This window comes from Gracilinanus agilis, chromosome 6 (genome assembly GCF_016433145.1).
Source record: "Gracilinanus agilis isolate LMUSP501 chromosome 6, AgileGrace, whole genome shotgun sequence".
NCBI lineage: Eukaryota > Metazoa > Chordata > Mammalia > Didelphimorphia > Didelphidae > Gracilinanus > Gracilinanus agilis.
This window is the reverse complement of record NC_058135.1, coordinates 287,039,625-287,060,052: the sequence shown is the minus strand read 5'-3', so window position 1 is coordinate 287,060,052 and position 20,428 is coordinate 287,039,625. Positions and strand designations below refer to the sequence as shown.

General features: G+C 54.4%; 1 protein-coding gene across 1 annotated transcript in view; it reads right to left on the bottom strand.

Annotated features, from left to right (window-relative positions):
• Window positions 1–597: 597 nt before the first annotated feature.
• Window positions 598–20,428, bottom strand: part of MARK2 (microtubule affinity regulating kinase 2) — a 59,888-nt gene continuing 40,057 nt past the window's right edge. Inside the window, exons 2-19 of the mRNA XM_044682192.1 lie at window positions 15,136–15,315; window positions 14,857–14,910; window positions 12,218–12,266; window positions 11,606–11,671; window positions 11,440–11,510; window positions 11,216–11,272; window positions 10,175–10,411; window positions 9,722–9,841; window positions 9,526–9,625; window positions 9,314–9,426; window positions 8,770–8,902; window positions 8,503–8,681; window positions 8,141–8,238; window positions 7,313–7,474; window positions 6,505–6,762; window positions 5,657–5,683; window positions 3,077–3,121; window positions 598–2,747 (exon numbers count right to left, since the gene is read on the bottom strand). Of these exons, the coding sequence (XP_044538127.1) occupies window positions 2,387–2,747; window positions 3,077–3,121; window positions 5,657–5,683; window positions 6,505–6,762; window positions 7,313–7,474; window positions 8,141–8,238; window positions 8,503–8,681; window positions 8,770–8,902; window positions 9,314–9,426; window positions 9,526–9,625; window positions 9,722–9,841; window positions 10,175–10,411; window positions 11,216–11,272; window positions 11,440–11,510; window positions 11,606–11,671; window positions 12,218–12,266; window positions 14,857–14,910; window positions 15,136–15,315 (2,310 nt within the window). The 3' untranslated portion in view covers window positions 598–2,386. The remainder of the gene's footprint in view (window positions 2,748–3,076; window positions 3,122–5,656; window positions 5,684–6,504; window positions 6,763–7,312; window positions 7,475–8,140; window positions 8,239–8,502; window positions 8,682–8,769; window positions 8,903–9,313; window positions 9,427–9,525; window positions 9,626–9,721; window positions 9,842–10,174; window positions 10,412–11,215; window positions 11,273–11,439; window positions 11,511–11,605; window positions 11,672–12,217; window positions 12,267–14,856; window positions 14,911–15,135; window positions 15,316–20,428) is intronic.

The window sequence follows — 20,428 nt, the reverse complement described above, 5'->3', positions numbered from 1 at the left end:
CCTCCCACCTCACTGTCCCAGCCACCCCCGCTGCTGCGCCCCCCGCTGCCCACGGCCCCCACCCTCCTCCGCCAGCCCCCTCCCCTACAGCAGGGCCGCTTTCTCCAGCCGAGGCTGGCTCCCAACCAACCCCCGCCCCCCCTCATCCGCCCTGCCCTTGCCGCCTCCAGACACAGTGCCAGGAGTGGACCTCAGCCCCCCCCTGCCTTGCTGGGGGGCCCCTCCGAGCCCCTCCCCCCTTCACTCTGAGTCCCTGCTCCCACCCCCCACCCCGGGCACCACCTGCTTCAGTGAGGACAGATGGAAGGGGCACCGCGGCCCCCCCTCGGGCCGAGCCGGGGCTCCTGGCAGGCGGCGGCGAGGCAGGCCCGGGAGCGCCGGGAGCAGGGCCCTGGGTGCGGGTCTGCTTCTCTGGGATTCGCCCCCCTCCCTGGTAGTGGCTGTTAGTGACCGTAGCATAGAGCTGAGCGGGGGCGGGCAGGCCTCGGGGAGACGGCTGCTGGGGGTGGGGGGTGGGGGTGGGCGCCAAGGGGTGACATTCCCCCTTCCTGTGCCCGCGGCCGTGTGTGTGCGCGGATGGACGAGTGTGTGGACGACTTCAGGCCGGAAGAGGAAAGCCACCTGAATTTATTTTTTGTCCGTTTTTAAAATAAAACTTTTTCAAAGCTCCCTGGGTGAGGCCCTCCCTTGCCCAGCCTCAGCCCAGCTCTCTCCGGGGTGGGGTGGGGGCCTGGCGGGACCCCTCTGTGCCAGCAGCTGCTTCCCCTGAGCGTGGCGGCCGGTGAGAAGAAGGAGGCGGCAGCCGCGGCCCAAGGCTCAGATTCCAAACATTCTCTTTATTACGTGTGTCTGATCCAGGGGAGAAACTAAGTATGGGAAGGGGGGAGCTGTGAGGGGAGGGGGAGGGCGGGGGGGCCTGACCGTCGGTCCCAGGGCTCCCCCCAGCCCCCGCCCCTCAGAAGCTGAGCTGGTCCCCTCCCGGGTCCCACCGATCACCCTGGGTGGGCTCCGAGGGAGGAGGGGGAGGGGGAAGCCCTTGGTCTGGAGTCGGAGCCCTCCTCTGGGGCGGCAGGGGGCTCGTGGAGACGCCCTTCCAGGCCCCGGAGGCTCTCTCTGCTCACTGCCGAGCCTCGGGCTGGGGGTGACAGGGAGGTATAAAGGGAAGTCATCATAAATCAAAAAAAAAAAAAAAAAAAAAAAGAAAAGAAAAAACCAAAAAATAAAATAATAATAATAAAAAATAAAACCCATCACAAAAAATGTACAACTCGGGTGCGGGCGGGAGCAGCCTCTGTGCACAGCCCTCCCTCCCCCACCTCATTTCTCAAGAACAGAAACAGCAGAGAAATAAATTAAGGGATGCAGCGGCCGCCACCAGCTCGCGCCCCTGGTCCTCTTCCTGCCTCCATCTGGGGGAGGATGCGAGCTCGTGGGGAGGGCCCCCCGCCCAGGCACTCCCTGCCCCCCAGAGCTGTAGGGCCGGGGCAACAGTGTCAAGAAGCAAAGAACCGAGATGGAGAAAGAAGAAGCCGCTGCTGGCCCGCGCCCGGCCAGTGCCCGCTTAATGCCAATGAGAGATGGGGGAGGGGCTCCCCCAAAGGAGAAGGCGCTGTCCTTGCGGGCCGCTCCAGCCTCTCCCTCCCGGCTTGGCAGCCCCACACCCATGTTCCCTAGACATTTGGCAGGGGGAGGGGGAGCCAGGAGTCGACCCTGTGGATGGCCCCGGAGGCTCAAGCTTCCTTAGGGGAGGGGAGGTCGAGGGAGAAAGGCTCCTCCCCTCCCCCCAACAGCAGCTTGTGGAAAGTGAATGCCCAGCAGAGGGGGGCAGGAGGAAATGGCACCGAAAGTAGACTCCCCCCAGCCCCCCGCCCCCAGCACCGCCCCCCTCCCAGGCCTGATGACGGGCACTCAATGCTGGGGGCCTGAGGCTAGAAAGGCAACCCCTGGTGGTTATAGAGGAGAAGATGGGGGGCAGGGCAAGACCCCAACTGGCCCAGTCTGGCGGGTGAGGGGCAGCCAACTCCCCCCATCCCTCTCTGGGAAGAGGGGCTCCAGCCTTGAGGAAATGCCATCAGAGGAGTCTGCACTACCCCAGGAGAAGGGCAAGGAGGTGTCCGGTGCATTTTTTTTTTTTTGGTAATAAAAAAATTCTTGGTTTCGGCGAAATACTCTGTGCAACCGCAGTACCCGGGGTACCCCGCCCCCCACATTCCTTGTTTCATGTCGGGGGGTTGTGGGGTGGAGGGGAAACGACCTTCCCTCCCCCACAAATGCGGAGGAAAAAACTGGAAAGGAAAGGGGGGGCAGGCCCAGCTCCAGCCCCGGCCCCCGCCCTCTGGTCCTGGGGAGGGGGCGCCCGTGGCTGCTCCGGCCCCCCGGCAGCCTGTTAAAGCTTGAGCTCGTTGGCAATCTTGGAGGCGATGTTCTTAAAGGCCATGGAGGTGCCCGAGATGCGCTTGAAGCGCACCCCGTTGAGGGAGAGGCGGGGCAGCTTGCACACCTCCATCTCCCACTGCACGAAGGTCTCGTGGCCGGGGGTCCCGTGCATGCAGAGCAGCATGAACCTCTCCTGCAGCTCGCACTGGCAGTTGTTAGCGTCCAGCACCTTGCGGATCTCCCGCATCATCTCGTTGGGCTCCATGGAGCTCGTGGTCTTCATGCTCCACGTGAAGCGCAGGGAGCGCGGCTTGGCCTCTCGGTTCTCGTCCTTGTCCTTGTCGCTGCCCCCGCCGCCCACCATGTGAGGTCTGCAAGGGCGAGAGGGCAGGGTGAGGCCGAAGCCGCCGGGCAGGGGGACGGGAGGGCGGGGTGGGGGGGGGCACGGAAGGGGAGAGCCGAGGCTCTGGAAGGGGCCGGGGGCCTGCCTGCTCTCAGCCCTTTGAACACAAATGTCCGGCTCCCAGAGGCCTGTCTCCTGAGGGGGCCTGGCTCTGGGTCCCCCCGGCAGGGATTCTGGGGCTGCGGCGGGGGGCAGGGCAGGGGGAGAAGACACACAGAAGGAGCCAAGTGGTGGGAGGAGACGGCCGCCTGCAGGGCTTTGCCCTCTGCCCAGCTCTGGCTCACAGCTCTCTCTCACCTGAGGGTTTCCACTCGGTCTTTGCTTTCAGGTTCATTCAGGTTCCTCAAAAAACAGAGCGAGGGAGAATTTAGTTCGGGGCCTCTCACTCCTTCCGCTGCTGCCAGACCCGAGGTAGGGGGAAGAGAACGGGGAGGTGCCACCATTTTGGTGGGACGCAGGACACAGGACCAGGGAAGGCTCTAACACGCCAAGGGCCCCTGCCCCAAGGAAGGGCAGGGCTCAGCCTGGAGAGCTTTGCTTGACCCCCATGAAACCGGGAACTACCTCAACTGCCTCCAAGGGGCCGCTTCCCCCCACGCCCCCCCAAGCTCGGGACTATCCCAGAGCTGGGCTGATCGGGGAGCACCAGGCCCTGGTCCTGGCTGCCTGCCCCTCTCCATCACCTCCGCTTTGCCTGGAGACAGAGGCGGGGCGGGTGAGGGCGTCTAAGAAAGACCAAGAAGAGCCTGGGCACCGGCCGGCACTTGGTTCTGCCATCCGGAATCAGGGGGAGCCTGGAGCTGTCTGAATGGGCCCTTGGTGAATGTCAGCTGGCAGACATGAGGGTGGCGATGGAGGGGGGAAGAGAAGAGCAAGCAGCCACCGGCTGTGGCTCCAGGGGAGAACAATCCTCTGAATCCTCCCTTCCCTCTGGCCAGCCTGAGAGGCCATCTGCTAATGCAGAGGGAAGGCTGCTCAGGCATCCCTGGGGGTAACCCACATCCCTGGGGCCTGGAGCCAGGGTTCTTCTGGTCCCGCTGAGCGGCTTCTCTGGGCTGAGGGAGGCGGGGAGTGGTGCCAGGGGCAAGGAGAGCAGGGCAGAGATGGTGAGAGGCACGTAGGGGAACACAAAGACACACAGACATGGGAGACCACACGCAAGAAGGGAGATGGGCAGAGAGAACGGGAACATAGCACAGGCCATCTTGTAAGCCGGGCCATCTGCAGGGGATCGGAGAAAGGAAGGCTTCCTCACACTGGCAACGAAACCCACTCCTTTCTCTTCCCCAAAGCCTGGGCTAACCAAAGGCCACACGCCGCTCTAATGGCTGTAGGGATTGTTTCAGGTGGGGGTGGTCCAGAGGGCAGGAAAAGAAGGGAGCCCAGGGCCCCTTGGCCTCCTGAGATCTCTGGGACACCTGCAAGTCCAGTCCCCAAGAGAATGCTCCGAGCCCTCCCCAAACTGTTGGGCCTGGGTGGCTCCCACACAGGGCCATGATGGACTTGTGAGCCTTGGCCAAAAGAAGCTCAGGGAGAGGCCATCTAAGTTCAGCCCTCCGAAGATGAGGGTCAAGGAGGCTCCTCCCTACAGAGATGCCGGACGGAGGACGTTCAGTGCCACAGGAGGGGGTGGGAGCCAGTCTCTTCTGGCTGTGAAGAGGGGTGGCAACTCCTGGGCTTTCCACCCCCCCACCCCTACCCATGGACTGTCCCCTTGGAGCTACGCCATTTCCTAGTGCTCCTGAAGCTCCGAGGAGGTGTCAAGGTGGAAGTTAATGAGAGAAAAGACATCTAAAGGTGGAGGCAGAAGTCAGCTGTGCTGGTGCCTCAGTCAGGCTGCTAGTGCCAGCTGCCCAGTTGTGACTGACATCAGCCTACCAGAAGAGGGTGCTCTTGCTCCCCATACCTCTCCCTCTGTGGCTCCTGCTGGGTTGGTTGAGCATCTAACAGAGCCAGGGGATCCCAGTCCCATTCCCATGTTCCCATGACCCACCATGTTCCAAGACCCTTGAAAAGGGTGCAGGGAGGAGCCCTCTCCAGGAAACAAGGGAGCTGAGAGGTGTGAGGAGGAGGGTACAAACACCAGAAGGAGAGCAGGTCAGAGATGAATGGTCCGAAGCCTCAAGCCTCCTTTCTGCATGCACAGAGGGTCACAGGGGAGAGAAAAGGAAGCACACACCTGTGGCCAAGAACCAGGGGAGAGGAAGGGCAAGACAATCTTAAAGGGAAGGTTCTCTGGAGAAGGCCTCCTGGCTGGGCCCACAAGCTCGACTCTGATGGCACCTCCAGGGGCACAATGCCTCTCAATGCCACCAGGATCCCAAATCCTATCAGTAAAGGCATGTCTCCATGGGAGTCAGGGCCAGATGGCTCAAACGGGATGGCCTCAAGAGTTGCTTGGGCCTAACAGCTCATCGCCTTGCTCATGCTGACCAGCATGGCACCCGGCAGCCTGGCACTAGTCTTTCCTCCTTGGGAAGTCTTTGCCAGCCCAATCTCTGAGAAGTCAGGGTCATTTCCAGGCCGTGGTGCCCTTGCTAAAGCCCAGAAGTCTGAATCTTCCAATAAATTTCCCTAAATGGACTGGAGTCAAGGGCCAAAGAGTGATCTACAGCCCCGAGGGCTCTCAGGCTGGACCGGGCTGTCCTTAATCCTAGAGAATGAAGTGGGACCGAGAGCTCCAAGTCCCCATTTAGACAGCCCCCAAACCTCTCCTTTCTCGGGTGCTGGGGACATCCCTTTAAGATGTCTGCTTGGGAGCCAGGGGCCACACAGACTCCGTTAGCAGATGGCAGAGGAAAGAGGAGCCAGAAGAGGGGAGTTAGTGACAGAGACAGGACACGGGGCACAGACACACACAGCGGGCTCAACGCCTACCTTCTGGCAAACCTGAAAGACAGATTTCTAAAAAAAAAAAAAAAAAAAAAAAAAAAAAAACAAAACAAAACAAAACAAAAAAGACAAAATAAAAAAAGAAAGAAAATAAAAAAACCAACAACAAGACATGTGTGGATAAGCAGGTAGGGAGGAGGCCCTTCTGAAGCGGGTGTCGCCTACTCTAGGGAAAGCCACTCAGCGAGACAGAGTCCCAGGCCGGCCCTCCCCAAGGAGGCAGCAGCTCACTGTCTTCAGGAGCCCTTCCCCACGCATCCCTCTGGGGCAGGCACTCAGAACTAGGGCTGGGCACGGGCATCCCAGAAGAACCACAGCGGAGAAAACTAACTGGAGACATCCACCTGGCAGGAAGCTCCTTCTGAGGGAAAGGGAGAGAAGGGGGCCAAGGAGGCGAGGGGAGGGAGCCCCGTCCACCTCGACCTCCCAGGGAATGGCCAGGTAGGGCCGTGGGGTTGAGAAAGGAGGCCTCCAAAGCAGCTGAGAGCAGAGACCAGAAGGCGGCAGAGCTCTCGGCCGGGCCCCAGCTCTGCCTTGCCTTCGCCTCACGATTTTGCAGCTGCGTCACCAGGATATGAGTTTCCATGGGAACTCGGGGAGAAGAGGGGGCTTTTATTTTAGCATCCGAGTTCACACTCCCAGAGAGGAGGCGGCATTGGCCATCTGCTTGGGGCTGGGAGTGATGAGTGTGTGAAGGAGGGAAGGGGGTTGGGGAGTCTGGGTGGTCAGCGGAGGAGTCCGCATCCTGGGCCCCTCGGTTCAGAACCGCTTCGCCAAAGGCCAAAGGCTGGCCCCCTCTGGCCGGGCGCTCCCAGGCCCCGGGCCCCACTCACCTGCGGACAAACTTGGAGGTGAACTTGCTGAAGATGCTGCCCGAGGCCCCGCGTCGGCCTTGGCTGTGGCCAGAAGGAGAGGCGGGGGTGACCCCGTAGGGCAGGTTCTGTTGATCCCGCACCTGGCGCAGCTGCCCGGCGTGGAAGGTGCTTCTGCTTGACACACCTCGGGGGAAGTTGGTCCGTTCTGGGGCTCCCCCACTGCTACTGATGTTGTGGGCTGAGGGGGAGGCCACGGGGACCCTCTGGGGAGCTGTGCTGTAGGGGGAGGGGGCAGAGGGCAGAGTCATTCCCCCGAGAACCCTTTCCACAAGACCTGCAGCGCTGCTTTGGTTGGGTTGACAGAAGGAAGGGCAGCCATTCATTGCAAAGGGTGATGGAGGGGTAGGGAGGGGGGGAGGAGGAGGAAGAGGAGGAGGAGGAAGCATGAGCAGCTGGGGGTTGGGGGGACAGATGGACTGGATGGACCGGATGGACCGAGGAAGCTACAACATGAATCTGTGCAGGAGCCGTAATGGGCACACCGAGAGCTCATGGAGCTGCCTCAAGGAATGCTGCCTAGAAGGAGAGCAACGTTACCCCCGAGGCCCCCAGAGGACCCAAGAGAGGCTTAGGGGCCAGCCTCTACAGCCTGAAGCCTGAGCCACCTCCATAAGCCTGGACTTCCTGTATCTTGCTTGTGATGGGTAGGGGCGGGGTGCACGGTCTACCATCTTCCTCAGCCCACTCTGGCCCCCGCCAGGCAGACTGGGACCAAACAGATCCCCCCCGGAGCAGCCTCTAGGAGGAGCAGCCCCAGCACACTTGCCTGGGCCTGGGCACCTCACAGTTACTGTCTGTCGGGGGCAGCCCTGAGGCCTTGTTGGGGTGCACGGAGGCTGACATGGACTTCTGGTGCTGGCGGGGCCGGGCCGCAGAGACAGCGGCGGAGGCAGAGGCTGTGGAGGCCCGGGAGCCCGGCATGGTTAGGCTAGGAGACAAAAGCAGCCAAGATGCGCAAGGTTGGTTAGGAGCCAGAGGAGCAGGAGCAGCAGCAGCAGCAGCAGGAGCAGCAGCAGCAGCAGCCCCAGAGCCTGGCCCAGGTCAGAGCAAGAGGGAGGGAAGGGGCAGCAAAGGAAGTGGGGGCAGCAGGCAGAATCCCACGCTGGGGCAAAGGATGGCAGCAAGTGGAGGAACCTTCCTAGAGCCATCAGGGGCTCTGCTGAGGCTCTGTCCTGACTGGGCCCTGGAGAAGTCAAGTCAGAGCTGATGAACCCCTCTGGCTAGAAGACATGGAAAGAAGTGAACTGAAGGGCCTCAAATCACGCCAGCCTCAATTTATTCAAGCAAGAGTCCCTTCCCAAGATGGCTATCCTGGGCACACAGCCAGGGCCCAGGCAGCACAGTCTTGGCCTCTACTCTCCACTCCAGTGTGCCACAGACACCTCCTATGATTAACAGGGCAAGTGGACAGTGGCAATGCCTATGTGTCAAGACCAAAAAGACAAGAGATCACCTTTGGGACTGAGAAGAGAGTGAGAGAAAGCAGAGCCAAATGGGCACTGAACAGAAAGGAAGGGTGCCTGAGGCAGAGCTGGGCAGAGTGGGGGCAGGACAGCCAGAAGAAGGGCCCAAGCTGGCTCTGTGGCACACTCACCTGTCCTTGCCGTTCTGGACGGAGCTTTGGCCTAGGCTGGCCCGCTCTAATAGCGGGGAGTTCCGACTCCTGTTAGTGCTGGTGGAGAGCACGCTATTCTGTGGGGCACAGATAGGGCAAGAGGAGAGGAACAGAGTGTGAGTCTCTGCGTTTCAGGCCTTCACTCTGAGAGAAAGTTTCCCATCTTGTCTTCAACCCCTAGAGATGACTCCTTCCCCCAAATGGGACAAACCCCTGGATTCGATTCAATTTCCACTGGTGAGGACCCTGGCATGCTTGGGGTCTGGCTAGAGAGTGTCCAGAGACAAGCAAAGAGGGTAGAATGGAGATACCGACTCTGCCTTGTTGGGGTGGAGGCTCACCGTGGAGGGGGTCGGGGTGGTCTTCTTCCTTTCAAGGCCAGGCAGGGGGCTGGCGGGCACCTTGGCGGTGCTGCTAGCCTTTCGCCCAGATTCTCGCTCCTCATCAGGCCGCTTGTTCTCTGCATTGTTACTCTGGGTTTTCTTTGAGTAGGAGTTGGAGGTGGGGATGGCAGGACCAGCTGGGAGCCGAGCATGAGGTAGTGTGTGAGTGGGGCAGAGAGAAGATCGATCCCCACAGACAGCCCCCAAGACCCTCTAGGCACTCACCCTGATCACTGAAGCGCCGCTGCTTTGGGTTGGCAGAGACGCTCCGCTGTACCTTATGGGATGGGGATGGGACACTGCTGTTGGTTAATTCTGCTGAAGGTCGTGGCTTCAATGTGATTGTGTCACCCTCCAGCTGTAAGCCAAGCAGAGGGCCCAGGGCAAGAGGGACATGGCAAATGACTACACGAACTCACAGTGAGACAGGCCCTGCCTGGAATGTCTAGGAGCAAAACTGAGTAGAGAGAATTAACCATTCTACAGCAAGGCCAAAAGGGAATGGGTGTCACTAGTAAAAGGAAAGAGAGAGGGAGAGGGAGAGGGTATCTGGATGGGAGCAACCTCCCAGGAAAGAGGGGAGTGAGGATGGGGAGGGAAGGGAAGGCCACAAGGAGCAGAAGCCAAAGGGGCTCCAACTCTGGATTCCCAGGGGCGGGTCCTTGGACAGGCCAGATCACTTGGAACATTGCGAGCAGAAGCCCCCAAACAATCCCCCGCCCCAGTTCCAGTGCCTGAGGCTGCCTAAAGAACAGTGAAGCCCACTCACCTCAGAGCTCTTATAGCCTAGGAGCAGGTAGGTGGCCATCACCTCATTGTATTTCTGGCTCACCAGTGAGTCCTGGATCTCTTCTCGTGTGTAGCCCATGGAAACCATCAGCTCTAAAGAGGGGCACAAAAACCCAAAGGGTTCAGCAGGTTCCTGGTGCTCTCTTGCAGCAGAGCTGCCCTAAGGTCACCCCTGCTGAAGGGTCTCCTCACCTGTCCGTCGGGGGTCTTTGTAGTCTGGCAGGGGCTCTACATATGGCTTGAGCTCATCTTCCTCATGCCCCACATTCATCCACCGGTCTTTCATGATTTGCTGGGAGCAAAAGAGAAAAAAGGGTGAGAGAAAAAGGTACCTGCTTGGAGGGACCTTCCCCTCACCCCACCCCTGACAGCGCAGCAGCCCCCTCACCTCTAATGTGCCCCTCTTGCTAGGATTGAGAATGAGGAATTTTTTCAGCAGGTTCTCGCAATCCGTGGACATGTAGAATGGGATCCGGTACTTCCCTCGAAGAACTCGCTCTCGAAGTTCCTGCAAGGGAGGCCAGGGGTCAGGGGGGTGAAATCAAGCTCAGCCAGGAGGGCAGAGAAGGCACCCCTCTCCCTGCTCCTCAGCATCCTGGCTGGTCCAGAAAGAGGTCTCCCACTGCAGCTCCCATGCAATGATCCCATCCCCTTAGGGAGGAAGGGAAGAGAACAGGGAAGGCTGAAGAAGACCTTTTGGGTGCTTAGCTCCTTGAGAAGCTACTGGCTGGCTGGGGATGGCAGAACCTCTGGCTGAGGAAGGGGGAATAGGAGCAGCCAGATCTGAGGACACAGAGGAGGAATGACTGCAAGGATGGTTCGTGCCTGCACCTTGCCCCACCTTGAGGTTCTGGCCGTCAAAAGGCAGGGAGCCGCTGACCAGCGTGTAGAGGATGACCCCGAGGCTCCAGACGTCCACCTCAGGCCCATCGTACTTCTTGCCCTGGAAGAGTTCTGGGGCAGCATAGGGGGGACTGCCACAGAAGGTGTCCAGCTTTGTGCCAAAGGTAAACTCATTACTGAAGCCGAAGTCAGCAATTTTAATGTTCATGTCAGCATCCAGGAGCAAGTTTTCTGCCTGGGAGGGATAGGGAGAGGCAGGAAGAAGGTCAAGGTCAGGAGAGGCCTGGGCTGCTCTCTGGAGGAGCAAAGGGGGCAAAAGGGTGACAGGATGTCAACGGGCAGGATTCAATACTGGAGACAAGAGGAAACCAGCACAAAGTAGTAAGATTGTAAATGAACTCATCGAGGGAGAAAGGAGCAAACTCCCAAGAACAATCTCCAGGGTGTGAAAAGGATGCCTAACACCCAGGCCTGAAAACCCAGAGAATGGAGAAAGACTGGGAGCCAAGAGGGGCGGGGGATGCTTGTGGCCACTTGGCGCGACACGTGTCCCAACAAGAGCTTTTGCTAAAATTGTCCAAAGGGATCGCTCTAAGCCTTTCCAGAAGTAACTGGGATGTCAACCAAAAAAGGCATCTGTAACTTTAAAAAAACATACGGCTCCCTGTTGGGCCTTTTAGGTGTGTTTGACACTGCTCCCATCAAAGAGGGGGAATCACTGCCTTGGGAACTAGGAATGAAAGGGGGACATCTGGCTGCTGAAAGGATGTCTGAGAGGCCTGAGAGATACTGCTGGGGGTGAAGGTGGAAAGCTGGGCTTCTCAGCTGTGGCAGCATCTGCTGCAGCCCCTGGCTGGGTCCCGTCTGCCCCGAGATGGCAGAAAAGGATACCTTAGGGCTCTCACCCTGATGGGAGGGCTCTGTTCTGAGTCTCCTGGCTACCTCCCAAGGAGTGAGAGGCATGTGTTGAGGTCTCAGCACAAGCAGCAGAGACGGAAATTTCAAAGGGCCCCCCTGCCTCAGAGCCGAGGACTCTTACCTTCAAGTCTCTATGCACAATGAACTTCTGGTGGCAGTACTGTACAGCCGACACTATCTAGAAGGGAGAGGAGGGTGAGGTCAGGAGCACCTGAGGCCAATCCATGGCCAGGCCATGCGGGAGAGCCAAGCTGGGCAGAGGGGGACCATCAACCTAGAGTTGCAGCCATTCCCCTATCCCCCACCCCAGGCCTCTACCGCACCCCAAGGGGCAGGTGAACCCACCTGTCGAAACTTGGCTCGAGCCTCTTTCTCCTTCATCCTCCCATGAGCTACCAGGTAATCAAACACCTCTCCTGAAGAAAAAAGGGGCAAGAATGGGTCACAGGTCTGGGAGAGCTCAGGGTGGCAGGTGGGCAGAAGGGAGAGAAAGAAAGGGTTCTACACTCACCTCCACTAGCATACTCCATCACAAGATAAAGTGTCTTCTCTGTCTCAATCACTTCAAATAATTTAACTGCAAGAAAGGGACAGCCCAGGCTATGGGTCTCCAAAGCAACCAAGTTTTCCCACCCAGCCCAGGGAGCAGAGAACCGCCTAAATAAGGCTCCTTTCCTCCTTTTCCAGATTCACAGCTCAAAAAACAACCCTTCACATTGGTCACCACAACGCCATGAGGCAAACAAAGCAAAGATATTTTGATCTTCATTCTACAAAGTAAGACAACAGAGTCCCACAGATAGCCATGGGCTGGCAGAATAGAGGTTCAATAGGATGCTTGCCTCCTGGACTCCTAGAACAGCCTTCTTGGTGTAAACTGAGCTGTTCTGGCTCAGAAGCAGAAGATTCAAACCAAACACCTGTCATCTCAGGATTGGCACATCCCAGGGTTTCAGAGTCTTTACTTGTCTGTGCCTCAGCTCCCTTTTTTGTCAGTAAGGTACATCACATCCTGATCTCTCTCCACCTCACAGGACTGAGCAATGTGTTTTAAAAACCATGAGTGATGCTATGCCCACCCCATCCCAGGAACTGAATTGGTAGAGAAGTGTGTGGCTCTCACCTATGTTGGGATGATTCAAAACCTTCATTATTCTTACTTCCCGGAACAGCTGGAAAACAAAACGGTGAGGGGCACCCTTATTTCATGTGTGTCAAGCAAAAAAAGAGGAAATATTGGCCCCACTCCTTCCTGGCCTTTCATTCAGCCCTGTCCCCTAGGCTAAGGCTGGATAGCCATATCAGCCACTGGGCTGAGGGTGAAGACAAGCAGCAGACCACAGAAAGACTACTTCAGGGCTCCTTAGCAAGCTAAGGCCTGTCTTCTTCTCACTGCCTTCTTTACCCAGAGGCCTTATGTCCAAAGAAAGGTGTTGCCACCCCCTACTATGCCCCACCCTCAGGCCCAATCCAATGGGGGCAGACAAGAGTTTAAAGAGAAATAGGGAGGGGGATGGAAGAGAGAGAAGATGGAAGGGAGGGAGGGAGAGACACAGAGACCCATACTCTCAGCAAGAGAGGAGACAAAGACAGAGAAAAAGCACTCAAGCTCACAAGAACACATAAAACTGGGTAAGCAGCTGGCACTGTCCCTCCCTAGGCCAGTCTAGGGGAAGAGAGTGGAAAGAAATAGGAATTCTCCAAGGGCAAGGATCTCCGATTTTCTCTCCCCATAGTGCCCCACTCTTGGCATTCCCTGGCAAGCACAGAATCCTGGTCTGGTTAGAAGAAGCTGCTCCTATATATAGCTGATGCCAATTTTAATTAAATCCACCTGCACACTCATGCTCTCTCTGTGAAACAAAAGTGGGGGGCTCTAAAACCATCAATTTCCATGAAGAAAGATGAAACGGCCAAGGTCAATTCGGCACAGGTCCAGGTTCAAGGACTGCTTCTAGGTGAGTCCAGCTTGGCTTGCTCCAAGCTAAGCAGCAGGGAGGCCTCGAGACCCTCAATTTAGAGGATGTTAATGCCTAACCCTTGAAAGGAACCCACAGAGGAATTTCTTTTTGAGTAGGAATCAAAGCAAAAGGGCAGCTTTTTCATGCTTTCTGGTGTTTGCCTCTAATCTGGCCTCACTCTCCAGCTCCTCTCTCCTCCCATCTGTTTCCCAGCATTCTCCTCTGGTCCCACTGAATGGAAACCAAATCTTGGGCAAGGACTTAGAAAAGAGAGCAGCAATAGGGACCTGTCACTCATGACTGAGATAGAATAGAATAACAATCCAGTTTTATCTGTGGACTCTCATCAGACACTTCCCCCCTCCTCCCACCCCTACCCTGGACCTATTAGTAACTCAAACCCAGAAAAGTCACTAAAGTGAGAGTCCTCTGGGAGTGAGGGGGTCTGGGATCTTCTAAGGCTGCTGGGAGCCTGCTGTATGAGCATCTCACCAGACAGATATAGGGCTAGATTCAGACTGGCCTTGGTAAAACAAGGCTCAGAAAAGCCATGTAACTGAGGGCAAGGCCCAGTGGGAAATCAAACCACTCAGACTCTTTAAGAGTTCATACAATGGCAGCCCAAACTTTTCTAAGGGGTGAGGCCACATGCCAGCTACTACTTTGGTGATAGGGGGAAGGAGGTGAGAGTTACTGAGGAAGCCAAGTATGGCCCTTCTCCTCTTCACTCCTAGAGGGCCCTTCAGAAAATCTTCAGTAGGGATGCTATCGAAACCCCTGGGGAGGGCAGCCAGCATTCTGAGACTCAAAGGGTAGGAAGTCCCATTTCTTGGTTCTGGCTATTAATGTGTCTGGTAAGCCAACACGATAATCTGATTCCAACAAGCACCTCTCTTCCTGCCTGAAAACTCTTGCCTTGACCCTGGTTCTGGCTGATCTTGCAAATGTAAGCTTGGATCTTGCTCCCTTCCCTTAGATCAGAAACTGTGCTCCCCACCCAGAAAGGGACACAGCAGAAATGGATCAGAGCCAAGTGGGCACATTTTGGTGCCCTGGGAAATGAGGCTGCCCAGATTGGGCAGACACTGAGCCTCCCTCCCCCTCTGCCAAGGCCCTGAGGAGAGAGTTCCCACTTCTACTGTTGCTACGACAACCAGCCACTAGCAAGCATTTTCTTTCTGCAAATAAAAAGCTGGCTCCCTTCGCTCCTTCCCAACAGCTTCTCAGTTTCTGGGGCCAAAATAACTACAACCTGCTGAAGGGCTCTCCCCAGTGGCTAAGGATATCCTCAGGTCCCCAACTGCAAGGCAGGGAGGAAATAAACCCAACCCCCCCCCCATCAGAAAAGACTCCAGTTATCCTTATCACAGAGGGGCTGGGAAATAAAGGTGCCTGTTCCTAACCTCCCAGAATTGAGCTTCTAAATTTGACTATCAAGTCATTCACTACCAGTCCCTACTCAGGTGGTAGTTGTCAAGAAAACAACGTCAACCATTTCCACTACCAGTGCCTCAGACCCAACGAAGTGCTTGGCTTGTACAAGGAACTGGCTGTGAACTAGAAATGAGGGTGTTCTAGAAAGGAGGTCAGGGAAGGAAACCGGATCAGCCAATCAGCTCGCCTAAAGCTTTAGGAGAAAGGAGTCCATGCTAGTAGCAAGTTAACCTGAGGATAAAACCAAGGCCAGTAAGGCTCAGGAGGCAAGAGGGAAGGGAAGTTTTTGGTAGAAGGGGTCAAAGAGAGGTTTTGTCATCTCCTCTGACCCCCATCTAGGGAGGGCCAGTTAGTGCTATTCGCTTACTTTCTGGAGGCTGGAAGAATTGAGTTGTGTCTTGTCAATGATCTTCACCGCCACCTAAAGAGAATGAGACACAAACGCTTGGCCCAAGGGGAGAACCAAAAAATCCAAGTCATCCTATTTCCCATGCCATCTCCCTAATACATTTCCCCTTTGGTGTTCAGACCAGAAAGCAGGAGTCTGATCCAAAGTCAGGGCATGAGAACCCTGGAGAGACTATCCAGCATCACTTCTGGGGAGAGGATCCATGACCCCTTGGAGTTCCTTCTCCCTATAGCTCACCTCCTTGCCGGTTAGGACATGCCGGGCCAGCTTAACCTTAGCGAAGTTGCCTTTGCCTATGGTCTTGAGGAGCCTATAATTGCCAATATGTGGCTGCTCATCAGCAGAGGTGGCTGAGTTGCGGCCACGGAGCATGTTGGCCTTACTGCTGGGCTTGGCGTCCAGGTGTCCGAGGGCCGGCTGCGGAAGGAGGCACAGACATAATGAGAGGGAAACATCCTGCTCTGTTTGCTCCCTCCCCTGTTCAACCCTCTATAAGCAGCTCAATAGCAGGGTTAGGAAGAAGCAGCAAGAGAATTTTAAGTGGGAGAAATGTGAAGAACAAACACAAATGCCATGTCCTCACCAGACTCATGGCCTAGGCCAGTGATGGTGAACCTATGGCACGGGTGCCAAAGATGGAACACAGGGCACTCTCCGTGAGCACATGGCCACCCTCCTCACCCCGCCCCCCCACCAAATTAGTTACTAGAAAGGCAAAGAGCCTCAGACAGACCTGCTCCACCATGCCTGCTGATTTTTTCACATCACCCTCTGCCCAGCAGCCAATGGGAGCACAAAGGGGAAAGGTGGGTGGCTCATAGGCAGCAGAACTGGAGGGAAGTTGTGCGCTCAGGTCACTCCCCTCCCACTCTCTACACTTGCTGAGGACATCCCTTCACCCCTACCTCTGCCCAGCAGCCCAATGGGAGCACTTTCTCCCTCTCCTGTGTGGAATAAGGGGGGAGGGGAGGCAGGGCACGCCTGGCAGTGGGGGTTGGGGGGCCAGTACTCCATCCTGAAAAGATTCACCATCACTGTCCTAGGCTGTGTGGTAAAGTGTGACACCTGTGACTAGCCTTCCGCTAGTTACATGGCCTTCTTCCACTCCACACTGCTACCAGAGTCATCTTCCTTGGGTACCCATCTGATTCTGACAATCCTCTTCAGAATCTTGCAGTGGCTCCCTACTAGAGCCCAAAGAGGGAAATCTAAGCTCCTTGCTTACCATTCAGAGTCCTTCCCCTAAGGGTCTAAGTCCAGCTTCCTTCCCAAGTCTTGTCCCATTCTTCTTGTCCTTTCTAACCTGAACACATATGAATTTATCCAGGGAGGTCTAGAATCGGTTGTGCTCCCCCCCATTCTCACCTGGTCACTCAAATCAAATCTTTCCCTAGCCTCCCCAAGTTTAGCCTTCCCCTTTGGGCCTCCAATAACTCCCTCATGCCAGGTGGACTACATCAAACACAAATACATAAGTGATGGGTCATATGCCCTCAGACCACAAGCTCTGGAGAACAGGGATTCTTAAGTACCTTAAGTAGTCTTTGCACATAGTAGGAGCTTAAATACTTGCTGAATTTAATGTTAAATAACTGGAAGGTACAAGAAAGAGTCCTGGTTCAAGTTCCAACCCCCACATTCCCAGAACCTCAGGATCTATAAAAAGAGAATCCTACTCCAAGATGGCCCTGAGGTAGAGAAGGAAATCTGGTCTTGGACAGACATCTTTAGATAGGGGAGGTCTCTGCCATCCTAGGAGAATGAGGCAAGCAAGGTTTCTCCTCTTCCTTTGTATTCTCATGTACTTTGATACCCACGGCAGTAAGACAATTTTTCGTTCTGCCAGCCCTTAAGTGCCCAACCCTCATCCCAAAACCACTATATTTCAACAAGTTTAGATTCAAATGGAAAGAAAACTCTCCTTGACCAGGCTTACTCAAGATTTGTGCTGCATCCTGGGTGGAAGAGAGAGCTGAGCAATGGCCTGCAGGCTGGAAGACTGGCAATTCAATCCCTCCTACTACAGGAACTTCCTTAAACTCCCTGAGCTCTAATCCTCTCATTTGAAAAAGGAGGAGACTTGGGGGTGCAATGATTTCTCAGGCTTCTTCTAGCTCTAAATCTAGGAACCTATGATTTCCATGAACCCAAGGACTAAATGGGTTAGAAAATCCCTGGCCTCCAAGTCCTGGAAGGAGATTAGAAAGGGTCTAACCAGGTTGGTTGGAGGCCATATTTTATACTAGGAGTTAATTTACCATTTTGTGAGCGGAGCCTCATGAAGCCTAGTCTCCTGTCGCCCCTGACTGGAGACCAATCTGGAACTCCCTTAGCATGAACACACAAAACTGGGGAAAATTAAGAACGTTACAGGGCTCAGTAAATTCCTTCATATCATATCTGTCAAAAGACAAGAGTGGAGGCTTCAGAAAACAAATTGGGAGATAGAGAACTATAAACACAAAGAGGCAGGAAATGACATGTGACCCAAACATCTTTGAAGGTGAAAAACTCTTCTTGGCCCAACCATGACAAATTTAACCAAGCAAATAAATGACTTGTTTAGGTAGAATAAAACATACAGAGCCAAAGGGGTGGCAGTTAGTTGGCACAGTGGATAGAACTCTGGGCCTGGAGTCAAGAAGATCTGAATTTAAATGTGTCCTTCCTTAGACACTTGCTAGCTGGATCACCCTAGGCTAGTCACTTTATCCTATTTGCCTCTGTTTCCCCATTTGTAAACTGAGCTGGGGAAGGAAATGGCAATCTACTCCAGTATCTCTGCCAAGAAAACCCAAAATAGGGCCACTAAAAGTTGGACACAACTGAAATGACTGAACAACAATTCCAAGTGACCTTTCTGCTTTCCTGCTGTGGAAAAGCAGGTCCATTCTCTCTTACTGGAATATCCCGCTACTCTAAAGTAAACTGTTTGCCTTTAGGGGAGTGACCCGAGACCCCACCCCTGGGCAGATGGCTAAAGGAATCGGTGACTCCAGATGTCATCTAGTCCTCCCCTTCCCTATCCTGGGTATGTGCTCCCCCAATAGCTCCAAGGACCACCTCTTGGCACGGTTGCACCATTTCAATAGATTGAAATTCACCTTCCTGGTGATTCTTTGTGATTTTTCCCTTCTCCTTCAGAGAGAGTTGGGGGGGAGAGGGGAAGAGTATGGTATCAGCCTATCTTTCTGGGCTCTGGACTCCTCAGCAGCTTATGCTACTCTTAGAAAAACAAATCATGTTTTGCTAAATTCTTGATAACATTTCTTGTTGGGAAATTTGATTCCACTTGACTTTCATTGCCCTAAGATAGTCATGCTCTGTCATCTTTTGAGAGCCAGATGAAGCCTCCTCTGGCCAATCAAACCCAGTAGTCTCTCCTTCCTCTAGACTGACCATATCCCACACAGGGTAGCTCAGTTCTATGTCTAAAATAAATGTTCCATAAATATTTATTTAATGAATGAATAAAACCAAAGAAAATTCATATCCAGCAGAGAGAATGGCACATTGGGTGCCAGCACCCAGAGAGCTGGACTTTCCAGTTCATACACAAGTTAGGCTCAAATTTACCCAGGCTCATTCCAGGAGGATATGACTTCCTCTAAGGGAGAGGTCCAGGATTTCGATACTCTAGAACCTCCTGTCCCTGAGAGGGGACAGTAGCCTTTTCCCCAATACAGCCCAGAGCTAAGGAAACCATTGTGGCTCAGCAGATACATAAGAGGCCCAAGGGTGCACTTCCTTAGGGACTTGAGGCAAGTCCCTCTTCTAAGACAACTAGAAGTTCATACTAGCACAGGGAGCCTCCTCACTAGGAACTCAATATACAGAATACTAGGTCCATCCTCCCTCTCACTCCCACCTCCTTTTCAAGTATAAGGAATGAGAACAAAGACCTAGCTGGACCCAACCTAGAGAGAGCTGAGGAAAGGGAACAGTAAGGATTTTTCAGATCTATATGACTTCCTACTGCTCTGAGAGACTAGCATTTAGAAAGTGCTTTAAGGTTTGCAAAGTGCTTTACATCTGGTCTCATATGTTTTGAGAATGAATGAAAAATGTGGTCAGTCCTTGACCCCTCCCTCTCCAACAAAAAGAAGAAAATATATATAACAACAACAAAAATCCCAAACAAAAAACCCTAACATCCCTACACAGAAGGGGGCTTAGGGCAAGTCCCAGGCCCAAAAAACAGTCTGAACCATAGCAAGTGCCCTTTGCTCTCCTGAGGCCAAGCCTGGGAACTCCCCAAAGGCCATAGTTCAGCACTTGGTCTGTTAGGCCACAGACCAGAATTCCACCCCAGATACAGGCTTTTGGGGGACAGATCTCGTTAGCATCCACTCTGACCCAGAAAGTTGAAGTGCCCTTGAGGAGGACACACAGGTCAGCCATCTCCTCTGCCTCTTCCCTCTGCTCCTAAGCCAGCTGTCGCCTCAAAGGAGAGCTACACCAGAGCTCCATCCTACTCGCTTGGGGTCAAAAGCCAATATCTGGAGAAATCTCTGGGGCCCCCCCATTGGCCCACAAACTACTCTAGGCTTCCAGCCTTCATTCCTCCAGGTGAGAGGGAGAAGAACCTCTAGCTATTCAACATGACTACCAACCATTTCAGTTGTGGGAGTTATCAACCACAAAGTCACTGCCAAGTGAGGGCTGGTGGAAGCCACGCTACCAAGAAAAAGCTGTTAGTGTCTCTGAAGAGACCTGGAGAAGGAGTCCTAGTTTCTGTTCTTTGATCCTCTAGCTTCCAAAGTCACCAGATCTCATTAGGGATGTACAGCTCCAAGCTCCCTCTCCTTCTCAGTGATCTCCAGTTCTACAGAAGGGCGCTTTTCACTCTAGGGGCCTTTAGCTAGGAGAGGGGCTACTCAACAGTTTCTTCTCTTGCCTGGAGCCCTCCTCACACCCTACATCTCTGTAGGGAGGAGATAGGATTTTCTATCTACTCTTTCTAGTCAAGTAATTCACACTTAAATTCACCCTGAACCTTGACTCCAAAAGTACTTCTCTGACAAATCGGAAAAAAATGTTTGGCTAAGCTGGGTCTGCCATCCCTATGAGACAGTAGTCGGAAGCCTTGGACCGAGAATCAGAAGTGGGTTCAAATCCCAACTCCGGTCATATACAGATATAAATCTCAAGAAGTAATTTTTAATCTCTCAGTTTCCTCATATGTAGAATGAAGGGATTGGATTAAGGTTCCTTTTACCTCTGAAGCTTAGCAACTTGTGGAACGTGGAAAACAGCCTTAAAACACCTCTATTCTACTCTTGTGGCTCTTATTTTTTCAGAAAAGAGCCAGATTTCTGTTTAATTGGAAGTAGGATAGAGACACAAATGGTTCCTTTCTCTCAATTTCTAATCTAAGCTATACAGAAAAGTCAAGGGGCTGGTGTTTCTCTCTCACTGGGAACTCTTCAGGAAACCTGTTTGAAGTAGACCCCAGGCTCCTGAATCAAAGTGGCCACAAGAAGGGAGAATGTAGCGCCCAAATGACAGAATATAAAGGTTAATTAGTTGA